Here is a 19202-nt window from a genome sequence, read left to right on the forward strand (position 1 = left end):
CATACTGGGGACAGGTAAAAAGACATAGAGGCAGATTTATTAAGCACTCTACGCCGGATTTGTGGCGTATTTTCCACTCTTCCGAGAAGTAAGCAGGGTTTATTGAAAGGGGGAAGGGGGCCTGTTGCGACCCAACAAATTTACTGCAATTTACACCAGAAAGTGGCGGAAATCTGCACCAGCTCATAGCGTCTGTAGATATCCTTTCAGGCACATGGACTTCCAGAGGTGCGCCACTTAATAGTTAAGGCGCATCTTACTCCATTGATCTTTATATTGAGACTGGCGTATGAAACGCCAGTCTTAATAAATCTGTCCCATAGTTTATGATTGACAAGTAGAGAGTGAGAAAAAATGTAAAGCACACTCCCAAGTTACTGTCCATATGTGGGAAAGGCAGAACAGACCTCAGGAATTCAAGATGCCCCAAGACAAGAGCAGTCTGTTGTGTCCTCCTTTATATCTGCCTATTGAGGATTGCCAAGGGTCAGATGGGCATCTCTGAGCTTAGGCAAGACCATGTACCTGATCAGTACACACTCTAGGTGCTGGAATATCTTGCGGTCTTGGCCATCTTTACTCCAGAATAGTGGTACCAAATGGAGAGCACTACAGATATGCTATGTGATTCCAACTTTTCCAAAGACATTACTTTAGGAGAGCACAGGAAAGATGAAAGTCACTATGTTCCCACTATAAGGATGGATCCCAAATAGGGCTCTCCATGTTTGTACACATGCTGCCTGATTCCTCTTCAGTACTGGTGCTGAAAAATTCATTTAATCCGTGGAGGCAACTTCAGATTTGTGCTAGAACAAAATGTGTGGCTGCTCCTGAACAACCCCAGCCATAACACCATCTATTCATTGCGTTGCTTTGAAATAATTGACTTATTAGAGACTTCTATTAACATGTAGGTGTACCTAATAAGCGTCCACTGAGATTTACAAAAAAATAAGTATATTTTGGTGAACCTTTCAAGCATTTTCATGTCACAATACAGGTGTTGCAGATATCTCAAAATGTCAGGTACACTCAAAATGAAAAACATTATTTGGACAGTAGTCCATAAATTTCACTAGACTGCCAAAGGGGTCCATGGCACAGAAAAAAAAAATCTGGTTAATAGCCCATGTTCTATTCCATGTGACTGCATGCTCTTGTAGACACCTTCAGTGTAACGAGAGGGGAGATATTGGCCAACAACCCCATTTTGCTGACATCAACAACAACTCCTTACTCCAATTTTTTGGGTGGAACGCAGAGTATTCAGTAAATGCGTACTGTTAGGTACAATATATTGCAAAAGACCTTTCTTCTGTATCTGCCTGTTTTAGTCCCTATAAGTGAAGGTTTACATTATGTCATGTAAAGAAATTTTATATTGATGCAAGCAAAGTCTGTAGATGTTTTCTTCATTTAGTGTATTCTAGGTGAGGAGAACCAAAATTACACCTACATGGGATAATGAATTTTAACATACTGTATTTTATATCATAAAGTGTATTAAAATGCGTGTTCGTATACATATTATTTAGATAAATAGTTTATAAACTAATAGGCTATGAAATACACCACAGAGTATAACTCATCAATAATCCAAAATATCTCTCAAATGTATTTTTGACTGTTTCACTGCAATTCTCTAAAATGCTTTTGATAAGAATGTGTGCCCCAAATGTCAATATATTTAAATGTACACTCTGGCCAATGTGAGCGCTCTGAAGATAGAGTCCAGAGAAGAGCAACAACAACTGAGAGTCCACTAAAAGGACCCACATCGCTTTATAGCAAGATCGCCCCTCCGAAGTCCTGCCTCAGGATGACTGCTGGCGTTCACAGAAAAAGCAGTGTTACCTTTCAGTGGGGCCGAAAGAAAGAAGATGACAAGAAATTAAAAGCAAGGGTTCACCTTTGGTGCATCTACAGCAATTCACTATTATATACCTTTTTCCTTTACAGTCTGGAGCAAATTGGCAAAAAAAGTAAAAGCTGGTGCAGGGAAATCAAATTCCCTGTGGGTGTTGTGCTCAGTGCCATCAGCATAATACAGTCTCTGTTCACAACCATGTATTGCCACTGTAGACTTTCTCCAATGACAAAAAAACCCCAACTGATGACCGTGAATTTGACTTCAGTTTACCTCTTTTCTCTTAGTCCTTGTTCACATAGTGTTAAAAAAAAAACGAACGTGCCAAAAACACTAGCATTCTTGTAAAGCACTATTTAAACTACAGGCATTTTTGTTGTGTTTTGTGCGCGTTTTTTGGCGCGTAATTAGGACTGCCATTGACCATGGGAATTAGGCACATTTTACACGCCAAAGAATTGACCTGACGCTTCTTTTTTTACACAAAGTGTAAAAACCGCGTCTTGTACACTAATGGCGGTTTTCCCCATTAATGTCAATGGGAAGCTTAAATCAAGCGTTTTTTACACATTTTTCAGCACGAACGCGTCAAATACAGTGAAGTATTTGTCAATGCAGTTTTGGTTGGTCGTCTCCAAGAAGTTTCCCTGTAGTTATATGGCCCTGTTCACACAGAGTTTTTTTGCAGGCAAATAAAAAAATCTGACTTTGAACTGCTTGCACGTATTTTTCCGTGTTTTTTCACAGCGTTTTTCGTCCACGGCCGTTGAAGCTAATGCAAGGACCCCGGGCAGAAAAAGTTCATAAACGAGCACCACAGGTTTTTTAATGCCTCACATTGATTCAATGGGAGGTCAGAGGCAGGAGCCGCAGTAAAAAAGGACATTCTGCTTTCTTTCCCCGTGATCGGCCATAAGCCGTCCGGAAAAAAGCTCCTTTTCCTCCCATTGAAATCAATAGGGGGCGATTTCGCCCATTTTTTGGCGCGGATTCCGACGGGGTTTCTGCTTTTTGCTGTATAATCCCTTTCCTAATGTAGAACATTTGCTTAAAGCTGCCATAAGAAAACAGCCACTTGGAAGACCATCATTGATCGGCACATTGTTGTATGGAAGGGCAAAATGCTGAGACACATTGTTTCTTAAAATACAGATTAATATTATTGTATTACTAAGTAACCATAGTTATATATTTACCCCCTATACACCTACTGTATTGTCACACTTCATGGAATTCCTTATAGTGACGCACTTTCCATAACCCTTAGAAAAAAACAAATAGGCCTTGTGTGCGTGCGTGCGTGCGTGCGTGCGTGCGTGTGTGTGTGTGTGTGTGTGTGTATATATATTGTCGATATAGTCTTAAGATAATATAATCAAAAAAGTCAGTTAAATTCACCACAACATTCTCCTCCTTACAGTATAGAGCCTGCATATATTATCTGTCTTGACTGTTACTTAGAATTTTTTATTTACTTGGGATTTTTCCTCCTTTGGGTGTCACTATATTTTCAATCTGCTGATTTCTGACTCATCCTCTAACCCATGTGCCTGCTGTGAATCTCATGCCCCAGGGAAAGACAGCCACACAGACTACGATGCTTTCCTCAGGGTCAGTCAGCAGCACTCCTGTATGAGTGCTCTGTCCAATCCTCTCGTCTATAGGGCTCTGTACACATCTGTGCTAGCTTTTCCGTCATTCTGCTCCATCAGAGCAACAAAATAACATAAAAAACAATAGTGTCATATCCGTCATGTGAGGTGCCCGCCAGAACCCATTGACTTTAATTATTTCCTTCAGGTTTCCTTCATTTTGCCTGGAACAATATTGCTGCCTGCTACACTATTTAGTCCACAAAACATAACGGAAACTGCAAAGGAGGCTTCATATGGAGCATATGTGAATAGAGCCTTAGAGCACAGTGCTAGCTTTCTCATCTCCAAATGTTATGTTCTCGGTGTATACATTTGTGTGTGTATATGTACCTTTTTGTATGTGTATCTTCACAGGGGATTGTTTATATGGCTGTATTTGCAGTCTATACGTATTAAACTGAAAACAAGAACAGCTCTTGAAAGATCACGTTTTTTGTGGGGTTTTTTCCCCTCCCTCTGCTGGGTCCAAACTGTTCATAGCCCTGTGTGAATTGAGTCAAGGGAGACATTTTTATGAATGTGTTATAAATTATTGTTGGATTTTTTGCGATTTACTGACGTAGAACAGTAATTGCTGCTATTTTGAATAATTTAAAGCTGGGCTGGTCTTGCTTATTATTTATGAGACTACCCAGCTTTTATTTCTTCATAATTCACTTTTATGTATTTGTTTGGCTTTTCACTGACCCTTTTGCAATACAGTAAATGTCTTTTTATATATAACTCAATAGTCTCGAATTCCCGGCAATCTGGTGCCAGGCAAAAAGGCTGAATTACCAGGAATTCAGCCAATGATCTAATACTGACTATGGGACAGACACTGGTAGACCAGCATTTAGAGCTGCCATCTTTCCCACACAGCCCACACTGAGGCATATTGCATCCCCTAGTTTTGTTCTTTGCCTGGTGAATGTTGGGCAGCGGGGAGCTTCGGACCTTGAAGAGTGACAGCACTTTCAGAAAGCTTTTGATTTGTCATAGAGACTTATCAAAAATTTGGATCGGTGGAGGTCCGGGTGCTGAGATACCACTGCCGCTAAAATAAAGGTGATGAAGCGCTCAGCTGTGCGCTATGAACCTTTGGCTGTAATCGGCGCTCTGCTGTCTTCAGCCCAACATGGAGCGCCGATCACAGCCCGAAGATGCAGGGAGCTCTACTGAGAGCTACTACACCTTTTTGTTTCAGCGACGATGGTGGTCTCAGCACCCAGACCCCACAAATCCAAATTTCTTATATGTCTTTATGACATATCAAAAGTTTTCTGAAAGTGCAGTCACCCTTTAAAGGGGTTATCCATAATGTGATTTTTTTTATTAGGGGCTGGAAATGTAATAAATAAAAAAGAAATACTTACCTATCCCTGTCCCCGGCGATCCAGCACTGATGCTCCGGTGGCAGTGCCAGTGGTTGTTTTTGTGCATGTAGCATGTGACCACTGCAGCTAATTAGAGGACTTAGTGGGGCTCAGCGGCCATATATTGTATTTCTGGCATTATGCCAGAAATAAGATTAGTCACCAGTGAGCCCCGCTGAGCCCTCTGATTGGCTGCCGCGGTCACAAGCTACATACATGTAAACAACCACCGGGAGTTCCATCGGAGCGACAGAACTGGATCGCTGGGGGAAAGGATAGGAAAGTATTGCTTTTTTTGGTTTATTTATTTCATTTCCAGCACATAATAATAATAAAAAAAAAAAAACTCATCCTGGATAACCCCTTTAAGGGTATAGTCGGGAAAGTTGTTGCTGAAATTTCCGCGACTGTCCCATTCATCTGAATAAAGCTTGCAGAAATTCATGTGCTTGCTGAAAAACAACCCCATTCAGATGAATGGAGCTAATTTTCATTTGCAGAAATTTCTGCAACAAATCTGCCAGGTGTGAATTCACTCTAATTGCTAAAATTCTGCTTATGTGCGTCAAAGTAAAGGCTGTTTGTTCGTAGAATGCATGGAGGGACTGAATCTCACAGGACAGATCATTATTCTCTCCAGTATGACTTTGTTTAAAAACTGAGCAAGCTGGGGGGGGGGGGGTGCTGCTGTCCAATGGGAGCTTAGTCATGAACACTGGTATTTGTTCAGCTACATTGAAGATGGCGATTCTAAAGAACTGAGCCACCTGGAAGTAAAAAGGAAAGTTTTAAAATCTTTTGTAATTCAAAGCTTAAAGCCGAAGACCACCCTAAATCAGAACATTTTAGTTTTTACTTCATTTCATCTCCCTTTCACCTCTCCCCTTGTCACAATTGGAGCCTTGGAATGTGGAGATCTGCTCTTGCACTCCCTGAGCTTGTGATTTTATTTTTCTTGGTTAAAATGGGTATTTAACATTGTCCATGAGTCATAAATACATTTCTTATTTTTACCCTCGTACAGCTGCAATTTTTTTAGACATGAAAAGAAATCCAGTAACCATCCTCCAAGTCATTCCTTCATGCATAGGGTTAACAGCTTTTCAGGGCCAGGAGCCTGCAGAAAAGCAGCCAAATTCTCTCCTCTCTACACCACTATCGGGGAACTGTAACAACATTTCTACGCCAGTTTTCTGGCGTAGAAATTTTGCAAATCGCCCAAAAGTTTCAAAAATAAAAAAAAGTGAGACTTTTGGGTTGTTTCTCAAAAGTGGGTGGGGCTTAGTGAAAGGCGCCGGGGTTTACTATAATTTACGCCAGAAGCTGGTGGAAATTATAATAGAAATCTATACCAGATGAGAAGATGCAACAAATTTATTGAGGCGTGTGCCTCTTAATAATTTGTCACATTCTACGCCAGCTTGATTTTTATTGAGAATGGCGCAGTCTTAATACATCTTCCCCTATATGTCTTGGCAGGGGTGAGAATTTGGGTCAACTGTTTTGGATGGTCTTGTGCTTTCAAAAAGCACATTCTTGAATACTATTAATACCATATTGCTTACATGTTTAAACTACCAATGTTGTCAAAAATGTTATGTATATATAGTTCAAAAGACAGGACAAATTATTCACATTTTCATTATGGCATGAAACTGAATTTTGTCATCAATGGCAATACCAAATATATACTGTGAATAAAAAGTGTCACCTACATTTCTAAACATTTGATTGCTCAAGACATTCAAGTGTTATTGCAGGTACCGTCAATATTGTCCTCTTCCTGAATATCACACTCGCATTAGTCCAGGAAACTGAGATCTGGCTGGTAGTCTAGTAGAGTCCTCACTCGGGAGAGCTGGCGTACACTTTTTTGATTTTCCTTCCATGACTAATAAAATGGTGCTTCTATGATGTTAGAGACTTTTTGGCTACGCTGTTCTGTTAAAAAAAAAAAGTTAATTATCTGTGGCCTCCGGCTTTACAGTGTATGGAGCCAGCCAAGCAACTCCCCATATCTCAGCTTCCTGGACCCCTGTCAAACTAAAACACGGGCAGCTAGATAACTGCAGTCACATCTCAATTGTCAGGTATTGAGTGGAGCTAGGCTCTCTCTCATATATATTTTTAACCTAGAAATTGTCTTACATTTTTTTACTTTGTATTTATGTATATTGTAATATATATGTGTGTGTGTGGTGTATGTGTATATATGTGTATATATATATATATATATATATATATATATTATATTGTGTGAATAGCTGTGTGTGTGTGTGTTTGTGTGTATATATTATATTGTGTATGTGTGTGTATGTATATATATATATATTATAATTTCATTTTTTATTACATTTTTTAATCTCTGAATTTGCTTTCTAATCTTTTTCGTCTTTACTTGTTTTTTTTCTATATATCTCACAGTGAAGGAATATATGTATTTCCATTTTGTTGAAAAATTATTGCCTAGGATTGAGCAAAAGGGTTTAAAAACATTCATTACATCATTCCAGTGCAGGATTACTAATGTTTCTGGTTTGTGCAGATCTTTGTTCGTGCTGTGAAGTCAAACCCACTGAATGTCACCTTATGGACAAGCTATATCTTATTTTTGTCGAAGAAAGTGAAGCTGAATATGCCAGAGAAGTTACAAGGGTAAGGGAGAAAAAAATTCTATGAGCATGTATATTGAAATATATATTTTTCTTATATTAGGCATCAATGGTTGAATAAAGGTGATTGAGTTATTTTTTTTTTTTATAAATGTGTGTAATTAAACTTAGATAAAAAGAAATTTTTTATCTAGAGCGATCCTTTCCATACAACTTTCACTTATCTCTATCATGTCTTTGTTTCATGCACTTACTGCAGTGTAAAGGTGGCTATGCACATGAAATAACTGTCTGCCATGGGAACAAAGGATCAGGCATGTTTAAATCCAACATGCCTGATCCTTCTTTTCCTCTACATTTGCCGTCGGGAGGCTCCCATACACATAAGATCCTTGGACGAAATTGTCGGGTGCAGCCGAGCTTTGTCTAATGTATATGGGACACCCCGAGTAGTGAAGGACCCTGACAATCTCTGCAGTAAGGAAAGCCATATTGAAAATGATGGGGGCTTGCTGGACTATTTCTTTAATTTTTTAATTATTTTATGTACTAAAGTGATAATTTTATGTTGTTTTTTTTTTGTGTTTACAAGTTGTGCATATACATTGTACTGTAATTTGTGTGTGTTAACAATACAGTGGTAAGTTTGTCATTTTCTTCTTTAGGACTGAATCTATGCCTACTGTAGGGTAGGGATTGCCCCATCACACAAATCAAACTGTGGCCTTGTTTTGGTACTGCTTCAAGCAACCAAACCATCCTAGCACAAGACATCCGGTGCTGTCCCCCCACCAGGTTCTCATCTATGTCTTTTCGCCCCCCCACCGGTTTGATAATTTCACTGTGATTTTGGAAAACGGGATAAGGGCTACCCTGAATTGCCCCTCCCTTTTTCCACGGGCCCCATAGTAGCTGCCTGTGGTACGTACGCTCTGTATGTTCATAATCATCATCTTTTTCTGGCTTTCACATATCCGATTACTGAATAGCAGGACTTTAATTTTTTTGGACAGGAAAAGATATTCCTTTTCCCATCCTAGCAAGATATGCCGACACCTAAATGCAGAATGTAAACTTAGGTCATGACAATAAAATATCTTTTAAATTATTTCCCACAATAGACATTTAGGCCCCATGCACATGACCGTAAAAAAAACTCTAATTGTGGACCGCAATACGGTCCGCAATTACACACCCGCCCGGTTCTATTGGCCGTGGACACCTTTCCGTACCGCTACGGATAGGTGTCCGTTCAGTAGAGCCGTGCCGGGAATTATGGAGCGTGTCCTACTTTTCGTTTTTTTACGGGCCGTGCTCCCATACTTTGTATGGGAGCATGGCACAAAAAACGGCCCGTGGCCAGCCGTGCCCGCAATCGCGGGCCGTGATTACGGGCACGGCCATGTGCATGAGGCCTTATCCCCTATTTACTGGACCCCCAAGACCATTAGTATAGGAATCCCAAGAGCCCCGTTCCTCCTCACGAGCACTACCGTGGTGAGTTTTGCACTGCCGCTCCTTACATTGTATTTGGGTGGTTCACACCATGGTAGTGATGAGTAGGAAGAGGAGCATGAGTTTAGACCCCTATTCAGTGATTGATCCCCTATCCAATGGAAAACCTCTTTAAATTGCTGACGGTTCCGATTTTGGAACATTTGTGCGGATGTTCTTGTTTTTGCTTGCATCCTGCTGGATTCTGTTTTAACAGGTAGCGATAACCTTTTTGCACGTTCAAAGAAATTATGAAGACCTTTTTTTATTGGAGAAGTTTCTGCACTGCGTCAATTTTATTCTCAATGTTAATTTACTATTGTAAATTAAATACTCTGTTTGATATTTATGTATTATAATAAATTAACTTTAGATTTCACTTTGCTTTATTTTCTATCTTGATTGTTTCATTTAATTTGTACTCCCTTTATAGTCGCATACAGTGTGACATATTTACAAGAAAATAACATTACTTTTCCGCTCAGAATACAGATAAGGGCATGTTCACATCAGCGTCGAGGTTCCGATGATGGGTTCCTCTAGCCCTTTCCATCGGAGGAACCCATCAAAGGAAAGGCAAACAGAAACCTTAGCTTCCATCTGCAATACCATTGATTTCAATGGTAATGCTTCCGTTGCAAATGGTTTCCGTTTGTTTCCGTTCAGGAAAGGTTTTGTTTTTTTGGGCAGAAACAATAGCGCAGTTGACTATGCTATTGTTTTCGTAAAAAAGAAACGGAAACCTTACGTAACGGAAACAAACGGAAGCCATTTGCAAAGGAAGCATTACCGTTGAAGTCCATGGTAATGCAAATTTAAGCTATGGTTTCCGTTTGCCTTTCCATTGATGGGTTCCTCCGACGAAAAGGTCTAGTGGAACCCATCAACGGAAGGGTGACGCTGATGTGAACACAGCCTGAGACCGATCCTGTCTTAATCGGAACCTTAGGCACCCAGCACATGGGAAGAAAATGCTGCGGATTGCAGTATTAGCCATGTGGATGAGATTTAAACAAATCACATTCACATGCCACAGAATATCTTCCTCATGGAAATCAGGGAATGCTGTGTATTTTCAAATCCGCAGCATGCTTATTCTTTTTGCGGATGTTGACAGCGGATTTCACGGTTTTCAGTGCAGATCAGCAACAAATCTACCATGTGTGTGGGTACCCTTTGGATGAACTCACACTCTGCGAAATTGCTGTGAATTTTCATTTCGGATTCTGCACAAAAAATCTGCAGAAATTTACAGTACAATACATGTGGATATGGTATTCAGAGCCCCATCCACATGTAGCAAAAAAAATCTACATGGAATTAAGGGCGTGTTGCACATTTTTCCTTGTGCATTTCCCCCTTTGCAATGCATAGTGTGAAATCTGCGTCACAATCCGCATGTAACACAGTAAGGCCTCATACACACGACCGTAGCCATGTTCACGGCCGTGATTTTCGGGTCAGCCGGCAGCGGAGTGTCACCCGCGAGCCACCCGCAAATCGCGGGCCATGCACATTATTTTCTATGAGCCCAGACCGCAGAACACGGCTGTAATAAGACCTGTCCATTCTTTCTCCGGTCCAGGCTACTGGGCCATGCACGGACCGTGGAAACCACGGTCGTGTGCATGACCCCATAGAAATGAATGGGGCCGAAATTCTCCTGTGGATTTTCGGGGGAATTGCGGCCGCAAAAGCACGTGTGCATGGGGCCGAAGTCTCAGATTTGCTTTGAAATCCAAGATGGAAAAAGTCAACAGTGTGTAGACTCTTCCTTACTGGTATTTCTCCCATACACTTCACTTCAGTGGGGAAGTACATTAAAGCCAGAGAAAACCACATCAATGGCTGCTTTGTTTACACTAACGGCGATTCCAACTAATTGAAAAACTAATGATGTTAAATTATAGGACCCTAATTTAATTGCATTGACCTGCATTTTGTTGCGTATTTTCAGTGCAAAATTCACAACAAATCCGTCACGTTTGAAGATGCCAATACGCTGGGTTTACACATCACATAAATATTACACTGGTAATACAAATCCATTTATAAATCCGGTACGAAATCTATATGTGTTACACGCGGATTTCAGTGGGAATACAATCCCAGATTTCACTCACTACTTTGCAATGAATGAAATCCACTGTGGAAATCTGCAGCATTTCTTCAACAAATGGGGTAAGCAGCGGATTGGAGCATTCATAGCATGTGCAGAATCTGCTGTGGATTATGTTCTGCTGTGAGTGACTGTTAAAAGACCTTTCACTAACATTGTACTGTACTTAGTTGCAATCACCCTGCAACAAATATTCAATGTCTGAACCTGGCCTTAGGTTTCTTTCATATAGAATTATTATGGAATTGAATGCTGTGTAGAGGCGTTTTTCAAGACTACTTTAGCCAAAGTGTTAAAGGGTAACTAAACTTTCAACAAACTTCTGACATGTCATAGTGACATGTCAGAAGTTTTGATCGGTGGGGGTCCGAGCACGGAGACCCCCACCGATCACTAATACGAAGAGGCAGAAGAGCTCCGGTGAGCGCTGTGCCACTTGGTTTCTGATCGGCTTTTCTCAGAAAGCCGAGGTAACGGTGAACGGACTCAATAGAAAGTCTATGAGCCTGTACACCAACTGCTCGGCTTTCCGAGAAAAGCCGATCAGAAACAAAGTGGCTCAGCGCTCACCAGAGCTCTTCTGCCTCTTCGTATTAGTGATCGGTGGGGGTCTGCGTGCTCGGACCCCCGGTGATCACTATGACATGTCAGAAGTTTGTTGAAAGTGTAGTTAAACTTTAGAATTTTAGCTTAAGAATTATAAAGCTATTGTTAAATTCTAAGCAGTCTGGAATATAAATGCCTTACCGTCATTAAAACCAAAATTTGCTTAATCCAAATAAATGAAAATGTAATATTTGCACTGGCTAATCTGCACTAAATCATTGCGCAGATGGTACGGTGTGAGTAATTTGTTGCATATGAAAAAGATAATAGGAATGGTAATATCTTAATTCACCTAAATGTATACAACACTACAGGGCTCCAGTCTATAATTGCGGGCATGTTTGTTTCTATGTGTGTGTCTGTGCATGCGTATCATCTGTGTATATCCAAATTATTGTGTGTCTGTAGGTTTGTGTGTTCATATGTATGCATCTGTGTGTGTCTGTGTCCCTATCTTTTGTGGGTGCACAATTGTATTTATATGAATGCGTGAATTTGCGAGTTTTGTGTCCATGCATGTCATTGTGTGTGTGTGTGTGTGTGTGTGTGTGTGTGTGTGTGTGTGTGTGTGTGTGTGTGTGTGTGTGTGTTTACCTATGTATTTGTGTCGGGCCATGGACTCACTTTACACTGGCTATCATGGAGTCCTATTTTGATTTCCGTTTTTCTTTTTTTTTTTTTGCCTGGAGCCCTGTACTAAATGCAATATATCCCCTTTTAACACACATGGCAGATATGTGTTAATTTCTGCAACTGAAAATGTATCTTATACATGTGGGTTTGTTTCTTCAGAATGTAATTTTTACAAAAACCATTCATATATATGGGAAGGATTTATATTGCAGCAATTTATGCAATGTATATCTGCTATGTGTAAACATACCATAATAGTTTACCTCTTCCCTTTTTACTCCCTTGGTACACAACCCCCATTTATAATTGTTTTATGTGGCTTTGTGGGTACACACTAAAACATTGGCAGTTGATCATTTCATTATACCCCGGGAACATCTATAGTGAAAGTCAATATACAGCAGAGGTGGTGAAGATGAGAAAATTTTTTGCAACTTGGCTCATACATAAATCTACACTGCTTTATCTGTATTATTTTACTGTGGGGTTTCAGGGGTACCAATAAAGCACCCCCTAGAGTCTGTGCATGCAGCAATGCCTGTTTGGCAGCATACAGAATACCTATAAGTCTGTATTAGTCATGTATACACTATATAGAACCTCTATGAGGTACCATATTTTCCCCTAAAAAGATTACTTTAATCATACGGCATGCAGTGGACTATGCACCTTCCACGGAATCCATTAGAAAAAAACCTTGTGTGACTGTGGTCCAGTTTGTGCTTATAGCAGGCTATAAGCGCTGATACAGTTCTGACCAACATGCAACATTTGCACAAGTTGTATACCAAAAAAGCATCAAGTGCTTTAAAGAGCGATGTACACGGGACAATGATCGGGCAAACTAGCATTCAAATAAACACTTGTTTCTGATGCTTGCCCTATATGAACAGGGCAACAATCAGCAAACACTCGTTGATTGGCTGATCTGCTGGTTTTTGCGGCCAACAAAATGGTCGATAGTCGGCAGCACATTTCCCCGTATAAACCGGGAGATGTTCTGCAGAAATGATGGAAATGTATGGGGACGATCGATCGTACCCGTACATTATCGATCATACTATCTAACTCGCTTATTGGCGCTAGTTTCCCGGCATATATCGGGCTGTGTAAAAGGACCGTTAGGCAGTACTCTACTTAGTTCCGCAGAAACTTCTTAGTGTTAATGTAAGAACTCTCACATTTGTGTATTGACGTATTATCATCTCGGAACGTGTGAGGATCATAGAGGGTTCCTTAGTGCAAGACCCTCTTCTATGACGTCTATATGTCCATAGGGCATATAAAATATGGAAAAGTGTCTTCATGAGACAATCCCTTTAATGTCTCAGAAAAGATATTTTCACATACCATTATGTGTTTAACAGTTAGCAACATAATATTCATTAATATAAATAATGTACAAGGAAATTATATAAATTATAGTAAATTCAATCTCTGGTTTACTATATAATTTAGCTGTAATATATGGGGCTTAAAGAGGCTCTGTCACCAGATTTTGCAACCCCTATCTCCTATTGCAGCAGATCGGCGCTGCAATGGAGATAAGAGTAAAGTTTTTGGTCAAGTTATGACCATTTTTATATTTATGTAAATGAGGCTTTCTAAAGTACAACTGGGCGTGTATTGTGTTTGTTACATCTGGGCGTTTTTACTTCTTTTACTAGCTGGGCGTTGTGTATAGAAGTATCATCCACTTCTCTTCAGAACGCCCAGCTACATCGACTTACCTGCAAATGCCGATGCTGCTGCAGAATCAACTGTAGCCTCTGGTGCCGATGTGTCCTCGCTGGTCCGACACGATGCAGGACCTGGGGCAGGAAGTGAGTGACGTCACAGCGTGATCTGCCAGAAGCTGGGCGTTGTGAAGAGAAGTGGATGATACTTCTCTTCACAACGCCCAGCTAGTAAAAGAAGTAAAAACGCCAAGATGTAACGAACACAATACACGCCCAGTTGTACTTTTACTTTAAACACGCCCAGTTGTACTTTAGAAAGCCTCATTTACATAAATATAAAAATGGTCATAACTTGGCCAAAAATGCTCGTTTAAAAAAAAAAAAATATTACTCTTATCTCCATTGCAGCGCCGATCTGCTGCAATAGGAGATAGGGGTTGCAAAATCTGGTGACAGAGCCTCTTTAAATTCATACCAAATTTTATTTCTATTGAAAGAATTATGTTGTTTCACAAACTACTTTATTCTAATTAGGTTTCTTTATATTTGAGTAGGGGTATCACACCAATTCCTCTCTGATGTCATAAATGAGCTAAAACTTTAATTTGCTTTTTGATATCAAACTCTACAACGCTATTCTTTCCGTCAATAAAAAAAAAAAAGCCTGATAAACCCTATCGTAAGTCAATGCAATGCGTCGGTATTTTCTTAAATCCGTCATAGCTGTCATGGCTCCGAGCCTAAAACTTATTGTGATATTAGTATAAGTGGATTTTCCAGATGTTTTAAGTTGTTTTTTTTCTTTTAATCCCTTTTTTCTTTTAATCCACTGTATAACATTGTGACTTCCAGTGTTTTGATCTAACTGGTCACCTCTAGATCCTCCAAATAAGTTTTTAGGTAACTAGCTTTTAATGCGATTCTTTCATTTACTTTCTTGTCTGGTCAAGAACTTTCATGGTCTGTTTGCCAACATATTGGACGAACTTAAATCCTAGACTATCCAGTGCAGGATTGAAAAAAAATAAAATGTAATATGTATTGTTTATCAAAGAGGAGCTGATATTGTGGATTTCCTAATCTCCCATGCCTTCAAAGTTCTCAAGTCTGAATGGTGAATAGATTAGCCAAAAACTAAGATCAGAATTTCTCAACTCCAAACGGAACTGTGGACTCCTAACAACGCATTGTTTCTGTTTGATGTCCTTTAACCCCTTAATGACCGGGCCTGAAAAGACCTTAATGACCAGCTAAATTTTTCTGTTTTTGCCTCTCTGCGTTTCAGCAGCCATAAAGTTTTTATTTTTTCACTGACGTGGCTGTATGAGGCCTTGTTTTATGCGAGAGAAATAGTATATTTTTTCCCCCACAGTTTGGGGGTAAAAAAAAATTTTTTTACGCCGTGAATATAGGAAAAAGCGATTCTCTGAATTTTTTTTTTGGTTTATTTTTATCCCTTTCACGCTAAATAACCCATGAGATTAATTCTTCAGGTTATTACGGTCGTGTAGATACCTAATATGCATAGGTTTTTTGTTTTTATTTAGTGTAGGGGCAATGAAATGTATTTAATGCAAAATAAAGACTCTTTTTGTGACTTTTTTTATTTATTTATTTGTTATTTTTTATTTTTTTTTAAATCCCATCAGGGGATATACATTACACTGTGTCACTATGACACAGGCTGCTGATCGGGCAGCACATAGTGTGCCCGAACAGCAGGCACATGGAACAGACAGCCCTGGGGTCCTTTGTAGGTCCCCAGGGCTGACTGCAGAGGGATTCCCCGGTATTTGATCAAATCACTGGAATCCCGGTGATACGATCAAAGAGGGGAATTCCCTTTGATTTTGGTGTGGATCAAAGAAATTGAGGTGAGAATAGGAGGAGATATATATGCTCACCGTGAGGTTTGGAAAGGTTCAGCGCTGGGGTCCACGGGGTAGCTGCTGCCAGATCCGAGCCGGTCGCCGGGGTGACCGCTTGGGTACGAGAGATGCAGGTAAAACAAATGGATCTATATCGGCGCTGCTGCTTAATGTGGACGAGGTAAGTATCCAGAAGTCAGGTTTGAGTTTATGTAAACTGTTTAATCGCAACGCGTTTCAGCGCCGAACTGGCGCTTTCATCAGGCATAGGGATACAGGAAAAAAGACACATGTTTATATAGGGCCAGTTCAGATTAGACCATTAGTTAAAAAACCGCGAAAACCATCAGCGGGTCAAAGTTCAGATGGAACGATCTAATATAATATAAATAAAGGTTTTAATGCATAAATAAAAGAGTATAAATAATAAAAGACTGTACGTCCTATCAAGAATTGATTTTGGAACGAAGTAGATTAAAACCATGTGCAGTGTATAAAGGACCGGTATCATTCAATTACTTGAAACATTGGTTAATGTCATCGGGAGATGGGGGTGAGTAGACATGATTTTATTGATGTGTTAGTGTTAAATGTTATGTTTGGGAAGTAATACTGTATGTTAGTTACAATGTTTACACGTTGCCTCGGGAACCAGATGTGTTACGGAAGCCGAGGTGCTCCACAATGAATGGAACGCATGGTGAACCGCATTGCGCGAAAGATCGTGGAACTGCTCGGACGGGACCGGGAACAAAGAACGTCTCTCCTAAACCGAATAGAAATATGGAGATCGGGCGGGGGGTGAGTGAAACGGAATATCAAATGTGGATTAGGGCTAGAGGCCATAATTGATATGTTAGTTTGTCACTTGTCGGCGTTTATTTAGAGGAAACGCTGGTCAGTTTTAAGGGGTGAGGATAGTGGTGGTACGGTTGTCCATACCTGTATTCTTTGAACATATGTTTTGGTTACAATTGGCACATATTGTGCTTTTTTTATAGGAGAATTGAATTTTTGATTTAATATAAGTAAAAACACGCAAATATACATTGAGTGATGTATAGTCATTGCCCAGATAGAGTGATGACTGGGATGCTATTTGGAGATGGGATGTGAAGGAATACTGCAATTTATTTAAAAAAAGTACTTAAGAAGTCTTAAACGGTGTCTCATTGATGATTTATTACGTAGTCAGTCAGATCGATTAGTCCAAAGATGACTCTGTGATGTCATTTAGACCCAAAGGGTGAAGTGTATTCATTTTAAAAATCCAGTAGTTTTCCCTTTGTTTTAACTTGCTGAATCTGTTTGGGACATCAATATTGATATGTTCTATTGGTGTGATTTTGATTTTATTAAATTGGCAATCATGCATTTGGAGGAAATGACGGGAAATGCTGTGTTTAAGGTAACCGGTGTTTACATTAAACCGATGGTTGTTAACTCTGGTTCTTAGACATTGAGTGGTTCTTCCAATATATTGTAACTGGCAAGGGCACTCTAATAAATAAATAACGTAGGAACTGCCACAGTTGAGGAGAGTTTGTATAGTGAAGGTTTCTTTGGTAACTGTGGATGTGTAATCATGTTTTTTATGGCTGATGGAATTGCAGCACAGGCAGCGTAAATGTCCACATTTATATGACCCTTTTATGTTGGAAAGAAAATTTGTATGAGGTATGGGATGTTTTCTTACTCTGCTGGGAGCCAGAATATTTTTGAGGGTCAGGGATCGTCTGAAGGTGATATTCGGTTTACATAATAATGTGTCTTTCAGGTACGGATCGTTTTTAAGGATGTGCCAATGCTTGGAAAGAATGTTCCTAATTGTTTTATTGCCTCTGTTGTAAGTGGTGATAAAGTTGAGATTAGAGCTGTTGGTACCTAATTTGGAATTCTTAATGGAGGGGTTCAAATAGGACACTTGAGTAAGTTCTGAAGCTTTGGATCGTGCGCCTTTTATAAGATTAGTTGGGAAACCTTTGTCTTTGAATCTTTTTTCAAGGATTGAGCATTCTTTGTTGAAATCTTTGTCAGTACTGCAATTTTTCCTAATCCTCCTGAATTGTCCAAAGGGTATATTTTTCAACCAGGGGCGGTGGTGAGCGCTTCTGAAGTCAATATAGCTATTAACATCAACTAGTTTGAAATGTGTTCTCGTTATGAATTTATTGTTGACATTGTCGTAATTGATGGTGAGATCTAAAAAGTCTATAGATGTGGGGGAGAATGTAAATGTTAGGTCATAATTGTTTTTATTTAGGGTTTCGATGAAGCGCACCGCTTCCTCCTCAGTGCCCTTCCATATTAAAAACAGGTCATCGATGTACCGTTTGTATAATAGTATGTTACTTTTGTTGGGGTGTTCGCCATGGATGTATGTTTTTTCGAAGGACCCCATATACAGGTTTGCATAGGATGGTGCAAAACGGCTTCCCATTGCACACCCTTTTATTTGATGGTAGAAGTTGCTGTCAAAACTGAAGATATTGTGTTTGAGAATGAAGTCAATGCAGTTTGTTAGAAAATCAACCTGGGGTTTGGAAATAGTGTTGATTAGGGAAAGAAATGAGTGAGCTACTTCTATGCCTTTATCATGTGGGATATTGCTGTACAGTGTGGTTACGTCCGCTGTCAAGAAACAGACTGGGGATATTGAAGGGTCAAGCTTTAGGTCGTTTAAGTCTCTGATTAGTTGTGTAGAGTCCTTGAGGTGGGATGGTAGGGTGAGAACAAGGGGTTGGAGATGAAGGTCAATAAAGTGTGAGAGGTTGCTGGTGAGGGAACCTATTCCCGAGATAATGGGACATACATACAGTATTACTTCCCAAACATAACATTTAACACTAACACATCAATAAAATCATGTCTACTCACCCCCATCTCCCGATGACATTAACCAATGTTTCAAGTAATTGAATGATACCGGTCCTTTATACACTGCACATGGTTTTAATCTACTTCGTTCCAAAATCAATTCTTGATAGGACGTACAGTCTTTTATTATTTATACTCTTTTATTTATGCATTAAAACCTTTATTTATATTATATTAGATCGTTCCATCTGAACTTTGACCCGCTGATGGTTTTCGCGGTTTTTTAACTAATTGTCTAATCTGAACTGGCCCTATATAAACATGTGTCTTTTTTCCTATATCCCTATGCCTGATGAAAGCGCCAGTTCGGCGCTGAAACGCGTTGCGATTAAACAGTTTACATAAACTCAAACCTGACTTCTGGATACTTACCTCGTCCACATTAAGCAGCAGCGCCGATATAGATCCATTTGTTTTACCTGCATCTCTCGTAC

The 19202-nt window shown here is 39.8% G+C and overlaps 1 protein-coding gene across 1 annotated transcript in view; it reads left to right on the top strand.

The window, feature by feature from the left end:
- Positions 1-19202, top strand: part of LOC142660565 (pre-mRNA-processing factor 39-like) — an 88793-nt gene that overhangs the window by 42352 nt on the left and 27239 nt on the right. Inside the window, exon 4 of the mRNA XM_075837188.1 lies at positions 7426-7535. Within this exon, the coding sequence (XP_075693303.1) occupies positions 7426-7535 (110 nt within the window). The remainder of the gene's footprint in view (positions 1-7425; positions 7536-19202) is intronic.

Source organism: Rhinoderma darwinii, chromosome 9 (assembly GCF_050947455.1).
Source record: "Rhinoderma darwinii isolate aRhiDar2 chromosome 9, aRhiDar2.hap1, whole genome shotgun sequence".
NCBI classification, from domain to species: domain Eukaryota; kingdom Metazoa; phylum Chordata; class Amphibia; order Anura; family Rhinodermatidae; genus Rhinoderma; species Rhinoderma darwinii.